At 42.6% G+C, this 21,502-nt stretch overlaps 1 protein-coding gene across 1 annotated transcript; it reads right to left on the bottom strand.

Moving 5' to 3' along the window:
• Positions 1-777: 777 nt before the first annotated feature.
• GLOD4 (glyoxalase domain containing 4) lies at positions 778-21,482 on the bottom strand. The gene is made up of 9 exons (XM_027130557.1): positions 21,340-21,482; positions 18,494-18,543; positions 17,812-17,932; positions 13,908-14,052; positions 8,615-8,751; positions 7,758-7,844; positions 7,377-7,490; positions 7,200-7,286; positions 778-1,574 (listed from the first exon to the last, which is right to left on the bottom strand). Exons 1-9 carry the CDS (start codon positions 21,427-21,429, stop codon positions 1,509-1,511), a joined length of 897 nt encoding a protein of 298 aa, XP_026986358.1. The 5' UTR covers positions 21,430-21,482; the 3' UTR covers positions 778-1,508.
• Between the last annotated feature and the right edge of the window lie 20 nt (positions 21,483-21,502).

The following is a 21,502-nucleotide window of genomic DNA, read 5'->3' as shown; positions in this document are numbered from 1 at the left end:
GCAGGGGGTGCGTGTTTGATCCCCGGTCAGGGAACTAAGATCCCACATGCCGTGCAGCGCAGCCAAAAAAAAAGAAAGGCCACATCACAACAGCCTAATACACTGGGAGAAGTATAGTTTCTTTTCAGGAGAACAGTATTACCAGAGATAAACATCAAGAATTAATAATCTAATTATTAATTAATTAGAAAATCTGAGAATTAACAAATCATAGTCTAAAGAAGACAGAGGCATTTACTTGATTATTCAAAATTCATATAATAATTTCCCCATGCATAGGAAAAAAAAAAGTGAACCAACTGTCGACAGGAGGAACATAGCTTGATTTGCTTTGAAACTCACAATTGCTTCCCTAAGATAGAGAATTTAAGTGGAATGAAAAGTGCTGTGGAGCTGGGAAATAATTTTTTCCTCTCAGTGAAGGTTAAGATAGCCCTATCAGAAGGTGAGCTGAAACTCACTCTGAAATTTCCATACCCTACCCTGCCAGCAAGGGAGAACAGCAGAGGCTATGATTTACAAGTAATTTCATGTATATTGTACAGGAACAGATATCTTCTGAGTCAATCATTTCCAATCTCATCAGTTTTTTCCCTATAGTTTGAACCTGGCAACCACTTTAAATAATGAGTCTTACAGGTTGGTTGTAACAGCTTGATTTCAGAAGCATAATTTCAAAAAACATTTCATAATAACTATGCCCAACTTAATTCTATTTCCAGTGATTAAAACTGATTTGTTCTGCAGAATCAAATAGAAAACAAGAAAATATTAAAAAAAAGTTTTTCATGCTGAAGAAATCATTTAATTCATCACTAAGAAATCTAACATGGTCTCTTCTTATGAGGATTAAAAGAAAAAAATATACATATAGAGAGAGAGGGAGAGAGAGAAACTAGCACAGAGCCAGGCGTGTAGCAACATAATACATTAGATCCTTTTGTCTGTTTTCTCTGGCTACTCAAAAATTTAAAGCAAAAAATGTGGGAACGTTAACCAAGTCTTTTGGTTCAAGGCACAAAATTTCTTTAAAAGTTTTTATTGGTCAAGGCCTGCCAGAGTTAAGACATTAGAACAGCATACTGTCACCAGGTACTGGAAGTACTCCTGCTGTAAGCAATTGATTTGGGTTTATTTGTTCTCATTAAATCTACATACTTATCAAAATTCCCTCCATTCCCAACCAAAGGTCCTGTTCAATACAGCTGTCCCAGGCTGCAGAAGAACTGATTACTAATGTAATACAGTTACACAAAAAATGTACCCTTCCAGGGATGGCACAGATGACAGCAAGAGCTCTCCTCTAAATGGACTGATAATGATAGGATCTTCTCTCTAAAATATATCAGAGCTCTCAAAGATAAAAATACACAAATCTTCACCACCCAGCCTCTCTGCCCACACAGGAAACCACCACGTTGTGAGAACATTTGTCACATAATGCACACATCAGGCCTCACAGGTGTTCGACAGGAATCACTAATGCTTGTTCCACGTGATGTCTTCCGTTAACCTGAAGCCTTTGGTTTATTTTGTGCAGCAAACCATTCATCACTTTTATCTTTTGCCATTGCCTATAGAAACAGAATTGGAATATTTATTTATTCCCAATCCATAAAATAAAACACATAGTCTACTTCATACCTCACTGCACTGCCCACAATCAAGAAATTAACAATTAAAAGATGTTCAGGGACTTCTATGGTGGCACAGTGGTTAAGAATCCGCCTGCTAACGCAGGGAACATGGGTTCGAGCCCTGGCCCGGGAAGATCCCACACGCCGCGGAGCAAATAAGCCCATGCCCTACAACTACTGAGCCTGCCCTCTAGAGCCTACGTGCCACAACTACTGAAGCCTACGTGCCTAGAGTCTGTGCTCTGCAACAGGAGAAGCCACCGCAATGAGAAGCCCACGCACCGCAACGAAGAGTAGCCCCCGCTCACTGCAACTAGAGAAAGCCCGGGCACAGCAACGAAGACCCAACGCAGCCAAAAAATTAATTAATTAATTAACTAAAAAAAGAAGAAAAAATGTTCATTCAGTATAGAGTCTTGTGTTTACTTTGACAGAGGATGCTGATGGGTATCAAGCAATCGCTTGTTAGTTCTCATTTTGCAGAGTAAAGGGCAGAGCCTGCAGCCGCAAAGTGCGGCTGATGCTGCCTGGAGAGCAGGCCAAGCACACCCCGCTGTGGGCTCTTTGGAACAGAAAGTGCTGTCATTCTCAGAGTCTGGGTGGGCTCTCAAGAATCTTTAGTGCTCAGGAGACTCAGTCTAATGATGAGACCAAATGTGAAAAGCTATTTTGACGTCTTAGCAATGAGCCTGGAATGATTTCCTTTTTCCACGCCTCCTCCCACACCATTCCGCTGATGTTGGTACTGTTTGGTTTGGAACCTCTTAATTAAAAAAGAAGTCTTGTTAATAACAATATGTTTTGGTTCCACCAGAGTCCTTTTATCCTACCATTCCATGAGGTTGAGGTCATAGAAAGGGGCTTGTGGGCAGGGAGGGCAGGGGAGCCCAGCTTAAAACTGAAGTCTCTTTTTTAAAAATTTTATTTATTTATTTACTTATTTAGGCTGCTCTGGGTCTTCATTGCTGCGCAGGGGCTTTCTCTAGTTGTGGTGAGCGGGGGCTACTCTTCTTTGCGGTGCGCCGGCTTCTCATTGCGGAGCACGAGCTCTAAGCGCATGGGCTCAGCAGTTGTGCCTTGCGGGCTGCAGAGTGCAGGCTCAGTAGTTGTAGTGCATGGGCTTAGTTGCTCCCCGGCACGTGGGATCTTCCCGGACCCAGGGCTCGAACGCGTGTCCCCTGCACTGGCAGGTGGATTCTTAACCACTGAGCCACCCAGAGAAGCCCCTAAACCGTTTTTTAAATTACTGGATTGATGCTTTAGAGAGCTAGTGCTAGCAACAGGGATTGACTGGAAGGTGGGAGGAGGCTTTTGCAGTATTGCAGGTGAAAATGAGAGCTTTTTCAAAAGGGAAGTAGATAGACAAAGGATTTCAGAGGTAGAACTCACTCACTCAAAATGGATTAAAGACCTAAATGTAAGGCCAGACACTATAAAACTCTTAGAAGAAAACACAGGCAGAACACTCTATGACATGAATCACAGCAAGATCCTTTTTGACCCACCTCCTAGAGAAATGGAAATAAAAACAAAAATAAACAAATGGGACCTAATGAAACTTAAAAGCTTTTTCAAGGCAAAGGAAACCGTAAACAAGATGAAAAGACAACCCTCAGAATGGGAGAAAATATTTGCAAACAAAGCAATGGACAAAGGATTACTCTCCAAAACATACAAGCAGCTCATGCAGCTCAATATCAAAAAAACAAACAACCCAATCCAAAAATGGGCAGAAGACCTAAATAGACATTTCTCCAAAGAAGACATACAGATTGACAACAAACACATGAAAGGATGCTCAACATCACTAATCATTAGAGAAATGCAAATCAAAACTACAATGAGGTATCACCTCACACCGGTCAGAATGGCCATCATCAAAAAAATCTACAAACAATAAATGCTGGAGAGGGTGTGGAGAAAAGGGAACCCTCCTGCACTGTTGGTGGGAATATAAATTGATACAGCCACTATGGAGAACGGTATGGAGGTTTCTCAAAAAACTAAAAATAGAGCTACTATACAACCCAGTAATCCCACTACTGGGCATATACCCTGAGAAAACCATAACTCAAGAAGAGTCATGTACCACAATGTTCATTGCAGCTCTATTTACAATAGTCAGGACATGGAAGCAAGCTAAATGTCCCTCAACAGATGAATGGATGAAGAAGATGTGGCACATATATACAATGGAATATTACTCAGCCATAAAAAGAAATGAAATTGAGTTATCTGTAGTGAGGTGGATGGACCTACAGACTGTCATACAGAGTGAAGTAAGTCAGAAAGAGAAAAACAAATACTGTATGCTAACACATATATATGGATTCTAAAAAAAAGGGTTCTGAAGAACCTAGGGGCAGGACAGGAATAAAGATGCAGACATAGAGAATCGACTTGAGGACATGGGGAGGGGGAAGGGTAAGCTGGGACAAAGTGAGAGAGTGGCATGGCATATATACACTACCAAATGTAAAGCAGATAGCTAGTGGGAAGCAGCCACATAGCGCAGGGAGATCAGCTCGGTGCTTTGTGTCCACCTAGAGGGGTGGGAGGGAGATGCGAGAGGGAGAAGATATGGGATATATGTAAAGCAATTATACTCCAATAAAGATGTTAAAAAAAAAAAAGAATCCACCTGCCAATGCAGGGGACACGGGTTGGATCCCAGGTCCGGGAAGATCCCACATGCCGTGGAGCAATTAAACCCGTGCACCACAACTAATGAGCCCATGTGACTAGAGCCCATGCTCCACAGCAAGAGAAGCCACAGCAATGAGAAGCCTGCACAGAGCCCACGAGCCACAACTACTGAGCCCACACGCCTAGAACCCATGCTCCGCAACAAGAGAAGCCACTGTGATGAGAAGCCCACGCACCGCAATGAAGACCCAACGCAATGAAATAAATAAATAAGAGGTTGATATAAGGAGGCAATATAACACTGTGTTAACTGTAAAAAAAAAAAAAAAAAAGGATATATTTTTTAAGTGTGATTATATCAATATTGTATATATGAAAATTCCTTAATTTTTGCTTTTTTTAAAATTTATTTTTATTGGAGTATAGTTCCTTTACAATGTTGTAATTTTCACTTTTCAAATCATCTTAAAATGTGTAAAATACTTAAGTATTTAGGGTTGAAATGCCATGATGTCTGAAATTTGCCTTAAAATTCTCCAACAAATATCCCCACTGCCAAAAAAACAAGTGGGGTGGAAAGGAATGATGAAAAATTATGGCAGAGTTGACTGGTGACAGTCACATAGGGATTTTGTACTCTTTTGTGTATATATGGAATTTTAAATCATGAAATATTAAAAATAAAATCTGTTACAGAAAGAAACGGACAAAAGACAACACACAAATGTTGGTGAGGATGCAGAGCAGCTGGAACTCTTCTATACATACATGGCCAATAGTGTAAAGCGGTTCAATCACTTTGGACAACTGTTTGGCAGTTTCTTAGAAAGTAAAAGCAATTCCCCTCCCAGGTATTTACCCAAGAGAAATGAAACACATGTCCATAAGAAGAGTTACGTGAGAATGTTCAGAGCAGTCTTCCTTAAAATAGATAAAAATCTGGAAAAAACTTCAATGTCCACCATTGGAAGAATGGATAAGCAAATTGTTATATTCATAAAATTGAATACCACTCAGCAAAGAAAAAAGAATTCTGGCATGTACAATTACACTGAGGAATCTCAAAAATGTTACATTGACTGAAAGAAGCCATTCCATCTATACGAAGTCCAAGGACAGACAAAATTCATATGACAGAATTCAGAACAGTAGTTGCTGCTGAGAGGAGGGGTTGGGACCTAGAAATGGGCACAACAGAACTTGCTATAACAATGAAAATACTCCATATTTTGAGTAGTGGTATACGAGTATATGTAACTGTCAAAACTCATCAAAGTGGACACTAAATTTTCTGTACACTTTAATTCTATGTATATTTTACCGCAGTAACAACAATGAAAAATGCTCATTTAGAGCTTAGTGGGGAGTGGGAACTAGAAGTTAGGAAGTTGAGAATGGATGATGGCTGAAGCTCTGCGCAGAGATGACCAGAGTAACAGGTAACTTCTACTCAGAGAAGAGAAAGAATGTACAATGAGAGAGTAAAAGACAGCCAAGATGGGACCGTGGGCAAAATCATTTCAGGATCAGTCACAGAAAAAGATGCCTGTGGCTGAGGGGAAGCTGTCAGAGAGATAGGAAGATGGCAGGATCCCCAACATCAAGGGAGAAGAGAGCTCAAAAGAGGAAGTTGGGGACTTCCCTAGTGACGCAGTGGATAAGACTCCGTGCTCCAAATGCAGGGGGCCCAGGTTCGATTCCTGGTCAGGGAACTAGATCCCACACGCATGCCACAACTAAGGAGCCCACGTACTGCAACTAAGCAGCCCACAGGCCACAATGCAACTAAGGAGCCTGCGAGCCACAACTAAGGATACCGCCTGCTGCAACTAAGACCCGCACAACCAAATAAAAGTAAGTAAATAAATATTTTAAAATAAAAAAAGAGGAGGAAGTTGGTCAGTGATATGAAAGAGCAAGAAGAACAATCTAGCCAATTTGTCAACTAAGAGGTTGCCTGAGATTCTATTTTCCTTTATGGTAAAATTTGTAAACGCTATATTTTTTGTACATTTCCAGCTTTAATGAACAACAATTGAGTGTCCGTTATTATGTCAGCAGTTTGCCAAGCTCTATAAACAACACAACAATCCTATGAGGTGAATAATCTTATTTCCTCAAATTTTTGGATAAGAAACTACAGTTTAGAGACTTGAAGTAAATTTCTTAAGGTCAGTCACATAGATCCTAAGCGACAGAACCAGGACAGATTGATTCATTCCTTTCAGCAGCAGCAGCAGCAGAGTATTCACTGAGTTCCAGCTACATATGAGGTATGTGCTAGAAGCTGGGGTACAACACTGCATGCTGCTAAAAGATCGTGTTTGATGAGGATAGAAAAACAGTCACTGGATTTGGCAAGAGGAGGTCACCGATGATGTCAATGCGAGCGTCTCACTGCGTGACAGGAGCCAATGCAGAACAGAGTGAAGTGTGAATGGGAGGTAAGAAGTAGAAACAGCGTGTAGCGAGATTTTTAAAACAAATCTGGAGAAGGGATATGGGGTCAATAAAAGATTTTTAGAAGATACTAGAGTTAGTTTGTATGCTTATGAGAACAATTTGCTAGGAAGGAAGAGAACGATGCTGTAGAGTGGAGAAGAGATGACCAAGGGGCTAAGGTAGTGAGAAGGGGTGGCGTCGGGGCACTTCCGATCACCGAGCAGAACAGTGATGTATTTAGCAGCAGTGGTTCTCCAAGGCAGCCCGAGGTGGAGGGAAGGCACACATACTGCACCCAGATAAGAGTCACATAGGTGGCAATGAAGTTGACACAAGCCTCTGGCTCAAAAAGTCACCTCAAAAGGACACGGTTCTGAAAGTAAGAACTGGCCCTGATGCTTGGGTCCTTCTTCATACACACTTAACAGCACCCCCTTGAGCTGAAGGTGAGATAAATTTAGAAAAGAGACTCACGTCATCCAATAATTTGCTTCCCTCTGGATCCATCTTAGAGAGTTCTCGAAATGCTTCATCCCCCACAAAGCAAATTTCATGTCCATCCTACACCAAAAGAGAGAAAAGAAATTTGGCAAAAAGACACCTCAGAAGAAAGCCCTGGTGCAGCCTGTCCTGTTCCTAGGTAATACTTACAGGGTCGGCCAAAATGATAACTTGCACTGTTGCTTTCCCTGGAGTGTCCAGACTCACCAGGGGAGTCAGAATCTTCTGGTTCTCCCTTTTCATCAAATCTTCTAAGTCTGACAACTTGAGGAAAACAAAAAAGCGAAGTGAGCAAGGGGTCCCACACCACTCTTGGGCTGTGGTCCTCGAAAGCCCCAGAGGAATCTCAGATCAACCAGAAAACTCTGGCGCCACTTGTTTGATTTTATATCTCAGCTGCTCGAGACAGCTGCTGAACTTGATACCAAAGCCACAATCAACATGAACCTAGAGAAGGGAGGGTCAAGTTTCCTAGCTGTTTGAACTAGCTAGTCACAGAGTTTAAACAAAAGACCTGGTACCAAACATTACCTCTTTCTGGGGGCAAGAAAAGGCAATTCGTCCAAAAGCTGTTGCATGAACAACTGCCCCTTGGATGCCCTGTAGCTCCAGCTTACACTGAAAAGACATGAGAAAGCGGGTTTATTTTTCGGAACAGGTTACGTGGTAAAAGAAAAAAATTCAAACAGGGCTAAAGGAATAAAGTAAATTCTCAGTCTCCCTCTTACTCTCACCCCAGAGGCAACCAGTCAGCAGGCATCCACAGGCATATAGCCTTTTTTCTTTTTTACACAAATGGTAGCATAATTTACGCACCATTCTTCCCTTGTTTTTCTCCAATTAATGTTACCATCTCAGCACATATAGACTCGCCTCATTCTTTTTGATGGCTGCTTACTAATCCATTCTATGGATGAACCATAAATGGTTGAACTATTGCTTGAATCCACAGGGCATTTAGGTTATTTCTTATATTTTGCTATTACAAACAATGCCGCAGCAGATAACCTTGTACATACTTCTTTGTGCACGTGTAGGATAAGTACGTTTGTAAAATAAATTCCTAGGAGTAGACCTTCTGGCTTAAAGTAAAAGGACTAAATCATGCTCAAATGCTAAGTTATTAAGAGAAAAAAAAAAAAAGATTATCATTACAGCATTAAATCTTGCCTACATCTCTTCTGACTCAGCAAATCCACTCCTGAAAGGACACATTCCCCCAATATAAACAAAGGTAATATCTGGGTGGTGAGCTTACCAGCAATTTTAATTTTCTTCTGTCCTAAATATTGAATTACTATGAAGAAACTATGAGAATAACCTTCATGTTAACTTTATTTATAAGCCAAACTCATAGTAACAGATTATTTCTCTCCAAGATTGCTCACCTGGTTATCAGCATAGCCCAGCAAAGCCCTCTGCTTCTTTTCATCTTTTTCATAAATTTTCATTCCCAGTAGATTAGACCAGTAGTTCAAGGACTTCTGAAGATCAGACACTGCTAGAGTTACTTTTAATACAGGATCTGTAGGGTAACGAAACAGCAGGAATGAACAGGGCAGTGCAAAGGAATGGAAGAGAAGGACCCAAACAGGCTCAAGTATATATAAGAATTTAGTTTATAAGAAAGGGATTTTAAGTCAGTGTGAAAGGGCAGATTATTCAATAAAGATAAACGGCATTAAGATAACTGGCTTCCGCGGAGCAACTAAGCCCATGCACCACAACTACTGAGCCTACGTGCCACAACTACTGAAGGCTGCATGCCTAAAGCCCGTGCTCCGCAACAAGAGAAGCCACCACAATGAGAAGCCCGTGCACCGCAATGAAGAGCAGCCCCCGCTCACCGCAACTAGAGAAAGCCCACGCACAGCAACAAAGACCCAACGCAGCCAAAAATAAATAAATAAATAAAAAGATAACTGACTTCTTATTTGGTGGGAAGAAGCTACACCTTTAAACTAAATGGCAAAATACATTCCTAATGAGTTAAAGGATTGTTTAAAGATTGAAACCATGAAAATACTAGAAATGGGTGATTATTTAAACAATTCTGGGGTGGAGAAAGACTTTTTTTTATAAATAAGATTTTTAAAATATTTATTTTATCTATCAATTTATTTTGGCTGCGTTGGGTATTTGTTGCTGTGTGCAGGCTTTCTCTAGCTGTGGTGAGCGGGGGCTACTCTTTGTTGCGGTGCACGGGCTTCTCACTGCGGTGGCTTCTCCTGTTGTGGAGCACGGGCTCTAGGTATGAGGGCTTCAGTAGCTGTGGCGCACAGGCTCAGTAGCTGTGGCTCGCGGGCTCCAGAGCACAGGCTCAGTAGTTGTGGCGCATGGGCTTAGTTGCTCCGCGGCATGTGGGATCTTCCCAGACCAGGACTCGAACCCGTGTCCCCTGCATTGGCAGGTGGATTCTTAACCACTGTGCCACCAGGGAAGCCCAGAAAGATCTTTTTTAATCTGACACTAAAGATAGAAAAACCATGAAGAAAAAAATGTGCTAGGTTAATTACATGAAATGGAAAACCCCTAGACAACAAGCAAAAAACAGGATTACTATCAAAATTAAAGAATAAAACAAAGTAGGAAACATTTTTTTAACAACATATATGACAAAAAGTCCTTAATATTTAAATCACCTTTAAACATCATAAGGAAAAGATGCACGTCCTGGAAAAATAAGCAAAAGGCACGAAGCAGTAATCCACAAAAGGAGGAACTGGAACAGTCAATGAACATATGAATGCATGTTTGACCTCACAAAGAAATTAGAATTCAAATAAGGGGCTTCCCTGGTGGCGAAGTGGTTGAGAATCCGCCTGCCAATGCAGGGAAAACGGGTTCGAGCCCTGGTCTGGGAAGACCCCACATGCCGCGGAGCAACTAGGCCTGTGAGCCACAACTACTGAGCCTGCGCGTCTGGAACCTGTGCTCTGCAACAAGAGAGGCCACGACAGTGAGAGGCCCGCGCACCGTGATGAAGAGTGGCCCCCACTCGCCACAACTAGAGAAAGCTCTCGCACAGAAACGAAGATCCAACACGCCAAAAATAAATAAATAAATAGAATTCAAATAAAACATTTTGTTATCTAATTAGCAAATAATTTTAAAAGTTCACAGTGTTAACTGTTATAGTACAGGGGGAAAAAACCACAATCATGTAATAATGGCAGAGTGTAAATTAGTACGTTTCTGAGCAACAATTTGACAAAATGTATCTAAAAACCCTCCACTGCTTTTGAAAGAGCAATCCCATTTTCAGCAATTAAAGAAGTGACTGCGGATGTATGAAGGCCTTTTGTCACAAAGACATTCATCACAGTGTTGCTCATAACAACGAAACACCAGAGACAACATGAATATCTAACAACAGACAACTGTTTCTCTTCCTACAATGTCACACAATGGAATCCCATATATATTTAATTATATATTTATTTCTTTTGATAAAAGATTGGAAAGATATACTCTAAAATGTTAACAGGGACTACCCTGGTGGTGCAGTGGATAAGACTCTATGCTCCCAATGCAGGGGGCCCGGGTTCGATCCCTGGTCAGGGAACTAGATCCCATATGCATGCTGCAACTAAGACCCAGTGCAACCAAATAAATAAAATAAGTAAAATGTTAACAGTGGTTATCTCTTTTCTTCTTCCTTATTTTTGCGTATCTGTGTGTCTAGGGGAAAAAAATCTATTTTTTTTGTAAAAAGAATAAAAGTTATATTTAAACACTTATCATTATTGGAAACTTTTATATTGTAAAATGACTTTTTAAATTTACATATTAATTCATTTAAAAATAATATTACATTTTTTTTGTGAAAAACAACTTGTGTTTTCCAAAACAAGCAATGACAAGAACAGCATCGTTTTACGTTTTTGTGAATCTCTTTAAGGTCTGGATTAGTAGAAGATAGCTGGATTCTTACATCTGCTTCTGTACCCTGTCTGTTGCAATATATTGTTTAGTTGAAGCATATGAAGAAACTCCAGCTTCTGAGACATAAGTTGTTTGAGGAGTATCTTAAAAGTCTTTTTGGATAGTCTTTTTAGATACTATACTAAAATTTTTCTTTAAGGAGTTTGTAAAGTGACTTTTTGAAGAGCTGTTCCAAGTCTGTATCTGACTAGGATAAATTCAGTGCATTTTCCTTCAGTTTTCACTGCCTTAGTCCCGTTTTCTAGACAAGCAATACCATGGCTAAAGCAAGGTGTTTCTCACAGGTGCCTCTACCTGGCAGACTGTTTTAGTTTTCCCCATTCACTGAGACATCAACAAATTCCAGGTGATTCAGACCCTGAAGGGAGGTAGGGGCAGGAACAGTCATAGTGGGTGAAACTACACAGGAGTGATTCATTCAAAGAAGTATGGACACCAGGCTAGACTTATAGATTTGACTATATCACCAACCAGAAATTAATGCCCCAAAGGTATTATCATTCCAAAGAACAAAAACATCTTATGACGAATCTAGCGACTGTCATACAGAGTGAAGTAAGTCAGAAAGAGAAAAACAAATATCGTTTATTAACGCATATATGTGGAACCTAGAAAAATGGTACCGGTTTGCAGGGCAGAAATTGAGACACAGATGTAGAGAACAAACGTATGGACTCCAGGGGGTGAAAGTGGCGGGAGGTGGTGGTGGTGTCATGAATTGGGAGATTGGGATTGACATATATACACTAATATGTATAAAATGGATAACTAAAAAGAACCTGCTGTATAAAAAATAAAATAAAATTCAAAAAACAAATAGTGACCAGGGCTTCCCTGTGGCGCAGTGATTGAGAGTCCGCCTGCCGATGCAAGGGACGTGGGTTCGTGCCCCGATCCGGGAGGATCCCACGTGCCGCAGAGCGGCTGGGCCCGTGAGCCATGGCCGCAGGGCCTGCGCGCCCGGAGCCTGTGTTCTGCAACGGGAGAGGCCGCAGCAGTGAGAGGCCCGCGTACCGCAAAAAAATAAAAAAAATTAAAAATTTAAAAATTAAAAATAGTGACCAAAGAAAAGATTCTATGGAAAACTTTTCAAGTTATTTGGAGGTAATCAAGATGATGTCATTAGAAAATATTTGAATTTTAATGTCAATACCCTAAATTGATATCTTTGGAATATAAAAACCAAATCTAGAAAGCAAAGAAAAAAAAACCTTATGATTGTGAGGTCCTGTATTATTTTATGTACTGAAACATCATTAAGACTAGGGAAAAAATGTATAATGGAATGAGTGGCAGGAGTTAAGTTTCAAAGTTAGTATATAAAACACCTATCACCTATCAATAAAAATACTCATAGGAATCCCTTACATTACCAGTGAAGTTCAGAAATACCATCTCTCAGTACGTCCCACAGTACCAGCCTAACCTCCCACACTGGAACATCGCTCTTTCTTTTGCTGAGCTCCAGATGAAAAGCAAGTAGCAGTGGGGACTTCCCTACGGCCTTCCAATGCAGGGGATGAGGGTTCGATCCCTGGTCAAGGAACTAAGATCCCACTTGCTGCGGGGCAACTACAGAGCCCGCCGCGCCCTACAGCCCATGCGCCACAACTAGAGAGAAGCCTGCCTGCCACAACTAAGACCCAACGCAGCCAAATAAATAATAAATAAATAAATATTAAAAAAAAAAGAAAGAAAAGCAAGTAGCAATAAACACAACTGTCAGGCTCAGTCTGAGGGGCCTTGGGGACTTCAGGCAGACCAGCGGGGAAACAGAATGTCTTCACCTCAGGTGCACTTAGGGGCCTGTGTTCACTGATTGAATGACAGGCAGAAGTGCCCTTGCTATTCACCAGTATTTTTTTTTTCCCTTTTCTTGCTTTTGTTTTTCTCTTGGCAGAGCAGGTAGCAGAATTTGCAGGAATTAAATACATGTGTGACGAGGATGCCTCGTACGTGAAACGTCATGCGGTTTCTCTCCCACTCACTGCGGCAGTCAGGGCGGTGGGCTCCTCACTTCATTCACCCACACTGACCAAGAGCCAGCACTGTAGTCTGGGAAACTGACCTTAGCTGCAAGATACGACTAACCGGTCTAAGGATAATCCTATTTCTCTTGCCTGCCAGCGATTGGTTCAGGAGCAGGCATGGGAATCAATTCTGACCAGGAAGTTGCTGGAACATTCTGGGAAAGTTTTGCTGTGCTCTTAAAAAAGAGCCACAGGAAGTCAGTTTCTCTTCCTCCTACCAGATGAGAATGTGGAGGCAGGTAGCCCCAACTGCTACTGGCAGCCACCCTACAACCCTGAGAGGGAGAAGCAGACCCTTGAGGACAAGAGGATGCAGAGAGAGAAGATTTGGGTTCTTGATGCCATTGCTGAGCTGCTGAATCAACTAACCCTGAAGTCTTTCCTACCCAGAGAATGCCTGCTCTGTGAACTAAAACATTTCTTACCGTTCAAGCTACAGTTGGGTACCTAATATCTGCAGCTGGAAGTATCCTAAACAGATACATTACCAGTAGAATAGATAGAACCAGTCCAGAACCCCTACAGTGATGCACTCAAATTCTGATATGAGAATATAATTTCTTAGAGGACAAATAACAACACTGGCTTGGGAAAGATGTGTCATGTCAATATAGAAAGACTCCACAGGAGACAGAAATTGAGCTCCCTCTCTCCTTCCATCAGAAGCCTTTAGACAGAGGGCTTTTGTCAGGGTGGGGATAATTACCTGACTGAGGTGGACTGCGGTTCTGCAAATAGAACTTATATCCTCCTGGGGCTTTGGTTTCAAAAACACCTTCTGCCACTTCACTGAGTGGCCACTCCAGCTTCCTGGCGTTGCTGACAGCCTGGCTAGAAGCAAGCGTGATACCCTATGGCAAACAACAGTATCATCCAAGTGCGTAATCACAACAGATCTTTTATAGAAGGTAATGAAGCAAAACCCCACTGCCTTTACATCAAATCACCTAAGATTTAATTGGCATTCAAAATTTTCTGCTAGTAATTTTCTGCTAGTAATTTTGAAGTAGGTTTTGGACATTTTCCTCCCACAAAGATTCTAAACTTTGTGAATTGTAGGACAGAAACACAAATGCCAGAGAAAGTTGATTCATTTAATACCAAAGATAATCTCTCCTCACTTTTGAGATCTGGTCAGAGAAATCTTGATCTTACCCTTGGTTCGCCAGCTACTTATTTAAAATGTTCTCTTTTTAATTTTGCTTTTTAAACCAAAATACATAAACCAACTGTCGAGGCATTCTTTATTTAAATTAATCAAAATGCCTAAGAATGCACACTATGCCTTCCGATGTGCCCGGCCTCGTTTCTAGCCTGGACTGCAGATCAGCCTCTCTCTGCCTCCAGTCTTGTCAATCCATCATCCACTCTGCAGCCGGAGTAAACTTTCTGAAACCCACCCTACAGTCTATCTCAAGACGGCAACCCCATGCTGTTGTTCCTCTGCTTAAAACCCTTGATGGCTCTTCATTTCACTCACGGATGGCTTACGATGGCCTGAAAGGGCCAAGACAATCTGACCCATGTCATTTCTGAGCCCCCCTCCTCCCCCTCTCCCCTGGCTCTTTTCCAGCCATGCTGGCCTCCTCACGTTTTCTAAAACGTGCCAGGCGCTGTCTGAGGGCTTTTGCACCAGCTGTTTCCTAGCTGAAATGCTCTTCCCCGAGATATCCACACGGCTAACTCCCTTATCTCCAAGACTTTGCTCAGATGTCACCTCCTCATGGAAACCTGCTCTCAACGCCCCACTTAAAATTAAAAGTGGGGGCTTCCCTGGTGGCGCAGTGGTTGAGAGTCTGCCTGCTGATGCAGGGGACACGGGTTCGTGCCCCGGTCTGGGAAGATCCCACATGCCACGGAGCGGCTGGGCACGTGAGCCATGGCCGCTGAGCCTGCGCGTCCGGAGCCTGTGCTCCGCAATGGGAGAGGCCACAACAGTGAGAGGCCCGCGTACTGCAAAAAAAATAAATAAATAAAACTGGTCATTTGCCCCATACTCCCAACCCCCCTTATCCTGTTCTGTTCTTACCCCATGACAATAATCACCTTTAAAATATTCAATAACATATATTACATTATATTATATTATATTATTTATTCATTCATTGAAATTTATTTTTTTATTTTATTTTATTTTTTGCCGTATGCAGGCCTCTCACTGTTGTGGCCTCTCCCGTTGCGGAGCACAGGCTCCAGACGTGCAGGTTCAGCGGCCATGGCTCATGGGCCCAGCCACTCCATGGCACGTGGGATCCTCCCGGACCGGGGCACGAACTCGTGTCCCCTGCATCGGCAGGCGGACTCCCAACCACTGCATCACCAGGGAAGCCTCATTGAAATTTATTATTTGTTGTCTGTCAGGCCCTGGGCCCCCTCCCCTACCAGGCACAGATTTCTGTCTGTTTTGTTCACCGCTTATCCAAAGTTCGTGGAACAGTGCCTGGCACATAGCAGGCACTCAATAATAAATAATTTAATACATAGGTCATTTCACATATTTGTTAACATATGCATAAACTAAACTCCTAGAAGTGAAACTGCAAGGTCAAAGGGTAAAGGCACTAATTATTTTGATACTGCCAAACTTGAGGCTGTACCACTTCACACTCTTATTAGTAATGCATGAGTGTGGCAGTTTTCCCACACCCTTCCTCACAGTGTGTTATCACACCTTTTGATTTCTGCCAATCTGATAGATGACAAATGGCAGCTCGGAAGTTGAACATCTTTTTCAATGTTTAAGAGACTTCCTCTTCTTTTCACTATACAGGGGTTCTTTATACATATGGGAGTTCTATTTAACCTGTTTTTCTTTGTGTTCCATGAACTGAGGAGCAGCACAGAAGGCACCTTTCATCAGGGCTCTCTTACTACCAAAGTCTCCTGGGAAGACCCACAGTAGAGCCACCAAGCTGTTCTCCACCTACATGGCTTCTAGTACCTGCAGGCCCACTGATCAACATTTGACCTGAGCCGATTAAATGTTTATGGCACCAAGATGGTTTTGCTCTTTTTTTTCTCCCTGATTTAAATTTGGAGAGTAAAGAAAAGAAAGATAAGGAGAAACACAGAGACCCTCATATACACTCAATCACCAAATCCTATGAACTCTACCTCTGACATCTCTCAAATCCATCCTCTCCCTCCCTCTCCCACTACTGCTGCGTTTGTTAGTTACGGAACTGCAGGTTGCTGTGTATCCTGTGTGCTGGTGGCGTCACTCCCAGTCCTGCTCCCTGCCAACCCAACCTCCCTGCTCTAGCCACGGATTCTTGTGCATGGCAAATACTGCGTCATTCCCCTGCTTAAAAGTGGCTCCACTCTGCTTTCAGAATAAAGTCTGAACGTCCTGATATGATGTGGCCCCTGCTCACTCCTCCAGCCTCAACTCTACTCTCCCTTCTTCACACACTAAGCTCCAGCCAGAGTGAGTCACTCACAGTTCTCTTAGCGCCATGCTCCCTCTCACCTCCAGGCCTGTGCACATGCTGAGGACAGCCATCTCACCCTCCCACCCTGCCCCCCTCACCCTGCTCAGACGTCACTTCTGGGAAGCCGTCCCTGAACTCTCATCTGTCTGAGCACAGGCTGGAAATTCCTCCTGTGTGTTCCCACATTCCCCTGTTCTTATCCCTATCTTAGAACTTATCACACAGTATTCTTGTTGTCTCTTTACCTGTTTCCCCCATCAGACAGGAAACTGCTTAGGCCAGGGAACATACTCTAAATGGTATCCCCAGGACTAACAAGGTACATGGCATAGAGCAAGTCACAATAAATATCTGTTAAATGAATAAATTAGTGAGAGGCATGGAGAGTGAGAAAGAGAAATGTATTAATATGTTATATCTGAGCAGTCCTTTCCATTTACAAAACACTTTTATATATATCTGGTCCTACAAACTTCAATCTAGGTACCATTATTTTAACATGAGTTAACAGGAATAGCGAGATCAAATGAGCAAAATAACATCTAGCATGAGGTAGAGTTGCTCAGTAGATTCTGGGTAAGAATCAGTTACTCCTCTCTTGCTATGTATTTGGGCCCAGTGACATTCCCTCTCGCACACAGTAACTGCTCAGCAAATGACAGACACTATTACTATAACAGGTGCACAATAACTTGAATTCTTGAATGCATTAATGAATGCGGTGCATGCAATGACACCTTCTTTCTATCCTTAAAACCTTCTCAGATTTTTCTCTGACTAGGATTCACTGCAATCACTCACCCCAATCACAACTGTCCACTAGAGAGAAAATATTTCCCTGGATGGTGATGAGGACCTGACGAACCATTGACTCTGGCCCTTCCACCTCCTGAGATTCAGTCATTCCCCCAGGGGAGTCTTGTCTCCTTCAAACCTGTCTCTAAGTCTTGAGCTTGATTCCTAAGTGGTGGGAGAACACATTTCACCCTGAGCCAGCTTGGAGACAGGGGCCCAAGCAGGTTTCTTGGTTTTGTTCTTTTTTAAATAGAAAATATCAAAAAACTAATCACTAAACTGCACCCCAAAGCCATCAATCAGTAGTCATCGTTATCTACAGCCGTATCAGTGACCTCTCTAAAAGGTACAGCCAAAAATCTGCTAGAACAAAATGATATTTACCATGAAGTCATTGCCAAGCTTGTAGTTGCCAATGCCGTAATTGTAAGTCAGTTCTGCAACAAAATGATCATCCTCAGGTCCAAATCCCACCATTGTTTTACTCCATTTTCCATCATAAGGCCTAGAAAAATGAAAAAAAAAATGAATCCAGTGACCACAGACAAAATCTGCTTCAGGTTGCCCCCAAAGAACTATTGGGACAAAGAGGTGGGCAGTCCCTTCTGGTCCTCCAAGTACCCATAAGGATGAGATGACCTCAGCCGGTGCTAAGAGCAGCTGTGCACAGCGCTCATGGGCCCCATCACCAAAGGCTCAAAAGACCATTTGTCTGGCACTTACTTGAGGGAAAGATTCGTTTACCTTTTCTTTAAAGTAGGGAGCTGAATCCTATAGGGACAGCCGTCCCACCTGACCTTAACTCATTTTTTGCCTACTTGTCAAGCATGCAATTCCCATCAGGCCTTGGAATTTCTCAGCTTGCCATGGTTACTAAGCTTAAGAGATACTCCATAAGACACCGCTTCATCCACGGCATATACTTATTTGTGACCCTGAAGCTGCCTCCCTAATTTATTGCCTCCTTAATTTATTCTACTGCCTTCTACTCGCTTTGAGAAACTGCTTTCTGTTCTTCAGGAGTACTCAGAGACTAAAGAAGATTTTAAGAAACAAGGGGTCATACCCATTACAGGCAGCTCTGCAGCCTTCCTCAAATTCCTCATGCCGAAGAATCTGGTAAGGGAATGAGAATTAATGGCAAAGTTGTCCTAGTAGTACACACAGCATATTTAGCACAAACTAAAATGTCAAAACACAGACATTATTATTTGTAAGCTTTCTGTGTAAAACAAACAAAAGATAACGAGCTGTATATCTTTCCCAGGCTGGAAGTAGTAGAGGTAAGAAAGATTGGCTTGATACCAAGGGTCAGGCAACCAACCAAAGTTGTAAATCTATTATATTTAGATCGGGAAGCAGTACTGTGTAGTGAAAAAAGTGTGGCCTTCACTTAGTAGTTGTGTAACTCTGAGAACAACATATTAGGATCTGAGTCTCCTAATATGTTGTGAAAATAGATAATTTATTAAAGCATTTGACACAGAACCTACTACACAGTAGGCTCTCAATGTGTCAGTTTCTGTTTTCCTTTTTGAGTCCCACAGCTACTGCTCCAGTTCAAGCTCCCATCACATCTCTCACAGACTATTTATTAGAAATCATCTTATTGATCTCTTTCCTTAATACCACCATAAAATTAAGTCCCTAAAGCACAGCTCTGATCACACCACTGCCCTGTTCTAAAATGTAAGAGAGCTCCCCACTTTTTATGACATCAAATCCAAATTCCTTAGCATATTATTCAAGATACTATCAGGGACTTCCCTGGTAGTCCAGTGGTTAGGACCCCGCGCTCTGACTGCCAGGGCTGGGGTTCGATCCCTGGTCAGGGAACTAAGATCCCGTAAGCCGTGTGGAGCAGCCAACAACAACAACAAAAAAACCCAAAAAACTAAAGGCACATAAAACTAGTGGTGCTTCCCAAACATATCTTAACTTTGCATTGGCTGTTCAGTTTTTCTAGTATACTCCTCCCTCTAATCTAGGTCTATGGATATCCCACCTATCTCTAGAGGTCACCTCAAGTACAAGGTCTCCATGAATTATTTCCTGAGGACCAGGTTAGAGTTAAAGCTCTCTTACTGTTGTACTTTTATAATAATGGTAGCTAACACTTATATAAGACATACCATGTGTCAAATACTACACATATAATAATGTGTTTAATCTTTACAACCACCCTTTTATCAATGAGGAAACACATTAAGAGAGAACTCTGTGCTTTTCCATCATCAAATTTCAAGTACCGTTACCATCAGCAATGTACAATTCCCACCCCCATTCCAAGCCAGGAGCTTTAATTGAGGACAGATACCAGGGTTATTTTCATCTTTGTCACCAAAGCCCAACACAGAACCATGAAGTGGGTGATGTTTTTTAAATGACTGATGAATTCAGGTAACTCCCTTTGCACTCCATGTCTCCTGCGGTGTCTTTACATTAAATCGCACTCTTGCACACTGTAAACAAAGAATGTCGCCTGCAACTCCATTTCTACAAGGACCAGGGCATCAGCTACTGCAGTGGCCCACCAACAGTGCACCTTGAAGGGAATTCAGGATGGAGAAAAACAAGAAGCATTCCATGCTTTGGATGCTGGCCCTAGATATTTAAGATGCATATCTAAGGAATAATTTCAATGAATCCAGAACCCATCTTCTGGGACTTCCCTGGTGGTGCAGTCCTTAAGAATCCGCCTGCCAATGCAGGGGACCACTTCCTGGACCGGGAAGATCCCACGTGCCGTGGAGCAACTTAGCCCATGAGCCACAACTACTGAGCCTGCACTCTAGAGCCCCCAAGCCACAACTACTGAAGCCCACGCGCCTAGAGCCCATGCTCCGCAACAAAACAAGCCACCGCAATAAGAAGCCCGCGCACCGCAGTGAAGAGTAGCCCCCACTCGCCGCAACTAGAGAAAGCCCGTGCTTAGCAACGAAGACCCAATGCAGCCAAAAATAAATAAATAAGTTTATTTTTTAAAATCCCAAGTTTAAAAAAAAAGAAAGAAGCATTAACTTGAGATGTCTGTTTTTGTGATTAGCAGTAATCTTTTGATGTTCAACTACGTGGTTTTGTTTTTTTTTCCCCCCAGAAAAAAACTCATATATATTCTAGCTCCGCCCTTGCCTCTTCGGGGCAGTTCCTCAGAGCTATCTGAGAGGCTGTCTTCCAGGCTATAGTCCTCAGTAAGGTTCCCAAAAAGAACTTAACTCGAAAATTTTAGGTTATGCATTTTTGTTTCAGTTGACAACATCTAAAGTTCCTGCTTATCAGGAAGCTCCCCAATAGCTTCCACCAGCGCTTGCCACCCAGGTGATCTCTGCAGAATCACAGCTGCTCAGAGCTGGAGAGAGGCGACTTCCAGGTGTTGGAGACGAGGATGGCTTCTCACTTCACACTTAGATCTGGACTATGGAGAGAAGAATTGGAGCACTCACCCAGAGACTGAATATCCAAGAGACCATGCAAACCAGCAACAAGAGAAGCAGAACTCTGACTAATGCTGATATCTAAACCGAAAGGCTCCAAACCAGAAGAGAGTCATTGTTCACCGGAGGAGTATTATATATAACTTTTTATTTACTGCCTTTCCCACTAGACTAGAAGCTTCGCAAGGGCAGGAATAAACATTCGTGAATAAACTTAAATGAAAGAACGTGTGTGGGCAACACAATCGGCGACTAGTAAGTGTGACCCCCTTTCAAAGTCCATCTAACCCAAGCCGCGACTCACGGCTCTTCCTGAAGTTGAAAACCACAGAGCTAATGGGAAGTCTAGGGGCTAAGGTCGGACACCCGGGTTCCCGCTGAAATCCACATCACACCCTTTTCTCCCCTCCCTCGGCCATGTGGGGCTCAGCCTCCCGCGACCCCCTCGCGCGCCAACCCCTCTCCGCCCCGTCTCCACCTTCATTCCCAGGACATCACGATAGAAACAAGCCGTCTGGAAGCGGTTTCCCACTTTGAACACGAAGTGCAAAGATCGACGAGACGCCATGACCAGCCGTTACTCGTACAGCGCCGCACCGCCCACAGAGGATGCCGGCGCGGTAGTGACGTCACTGATCACC

The sequence above is a fragment of the Aethalodelphis obliquidens genome, unplaced genomic scaffold (assembly GCF_003676395.1).
Source record: "Aethalodelphis obliquidens isolate GAN/ISIS:26980383/991018 unplaced genomic scaffold, ASM367639v1 scaffold38, whole genome shotgun sequence".
In the NCBI taxonomy this organism is placed as follows: domain Eukaryota; kingdom Metazoa; phylum Chordata; class Mammalia; order Artiodactyla; family Delphinidae; genus Aethalodelphis; species Aethalodelphis obliquidens.
Note: the sequence above shows the minus strand (reverse complement) of the source record. Positions and strands in the feature narration are given on the sequence as shown.

Coding starts and splice junctions, on each gene's coding strand:
- GLOD4 (XM_027130557.1), bottom strand. CDS start 21,429: ATGGCGTCTCGTCGATCTTTGCACTTCGTGTTCAAAGTGGGAAACCGC. Junction 17,933..18,493: donor TGCAGAGCTGCCTGTAATGG/GTATGACCCCTT, acceptor TCATTTTTCTAG/GCCTTATGATGGAAAATGGA. Junction 1,575..7,199: donor GAAGCAAATTATTGGATGAC/GTGAGTCTCTTT, acceptor CTGTTTCTATAG/GCAATGGCAAAAGATAAAAG.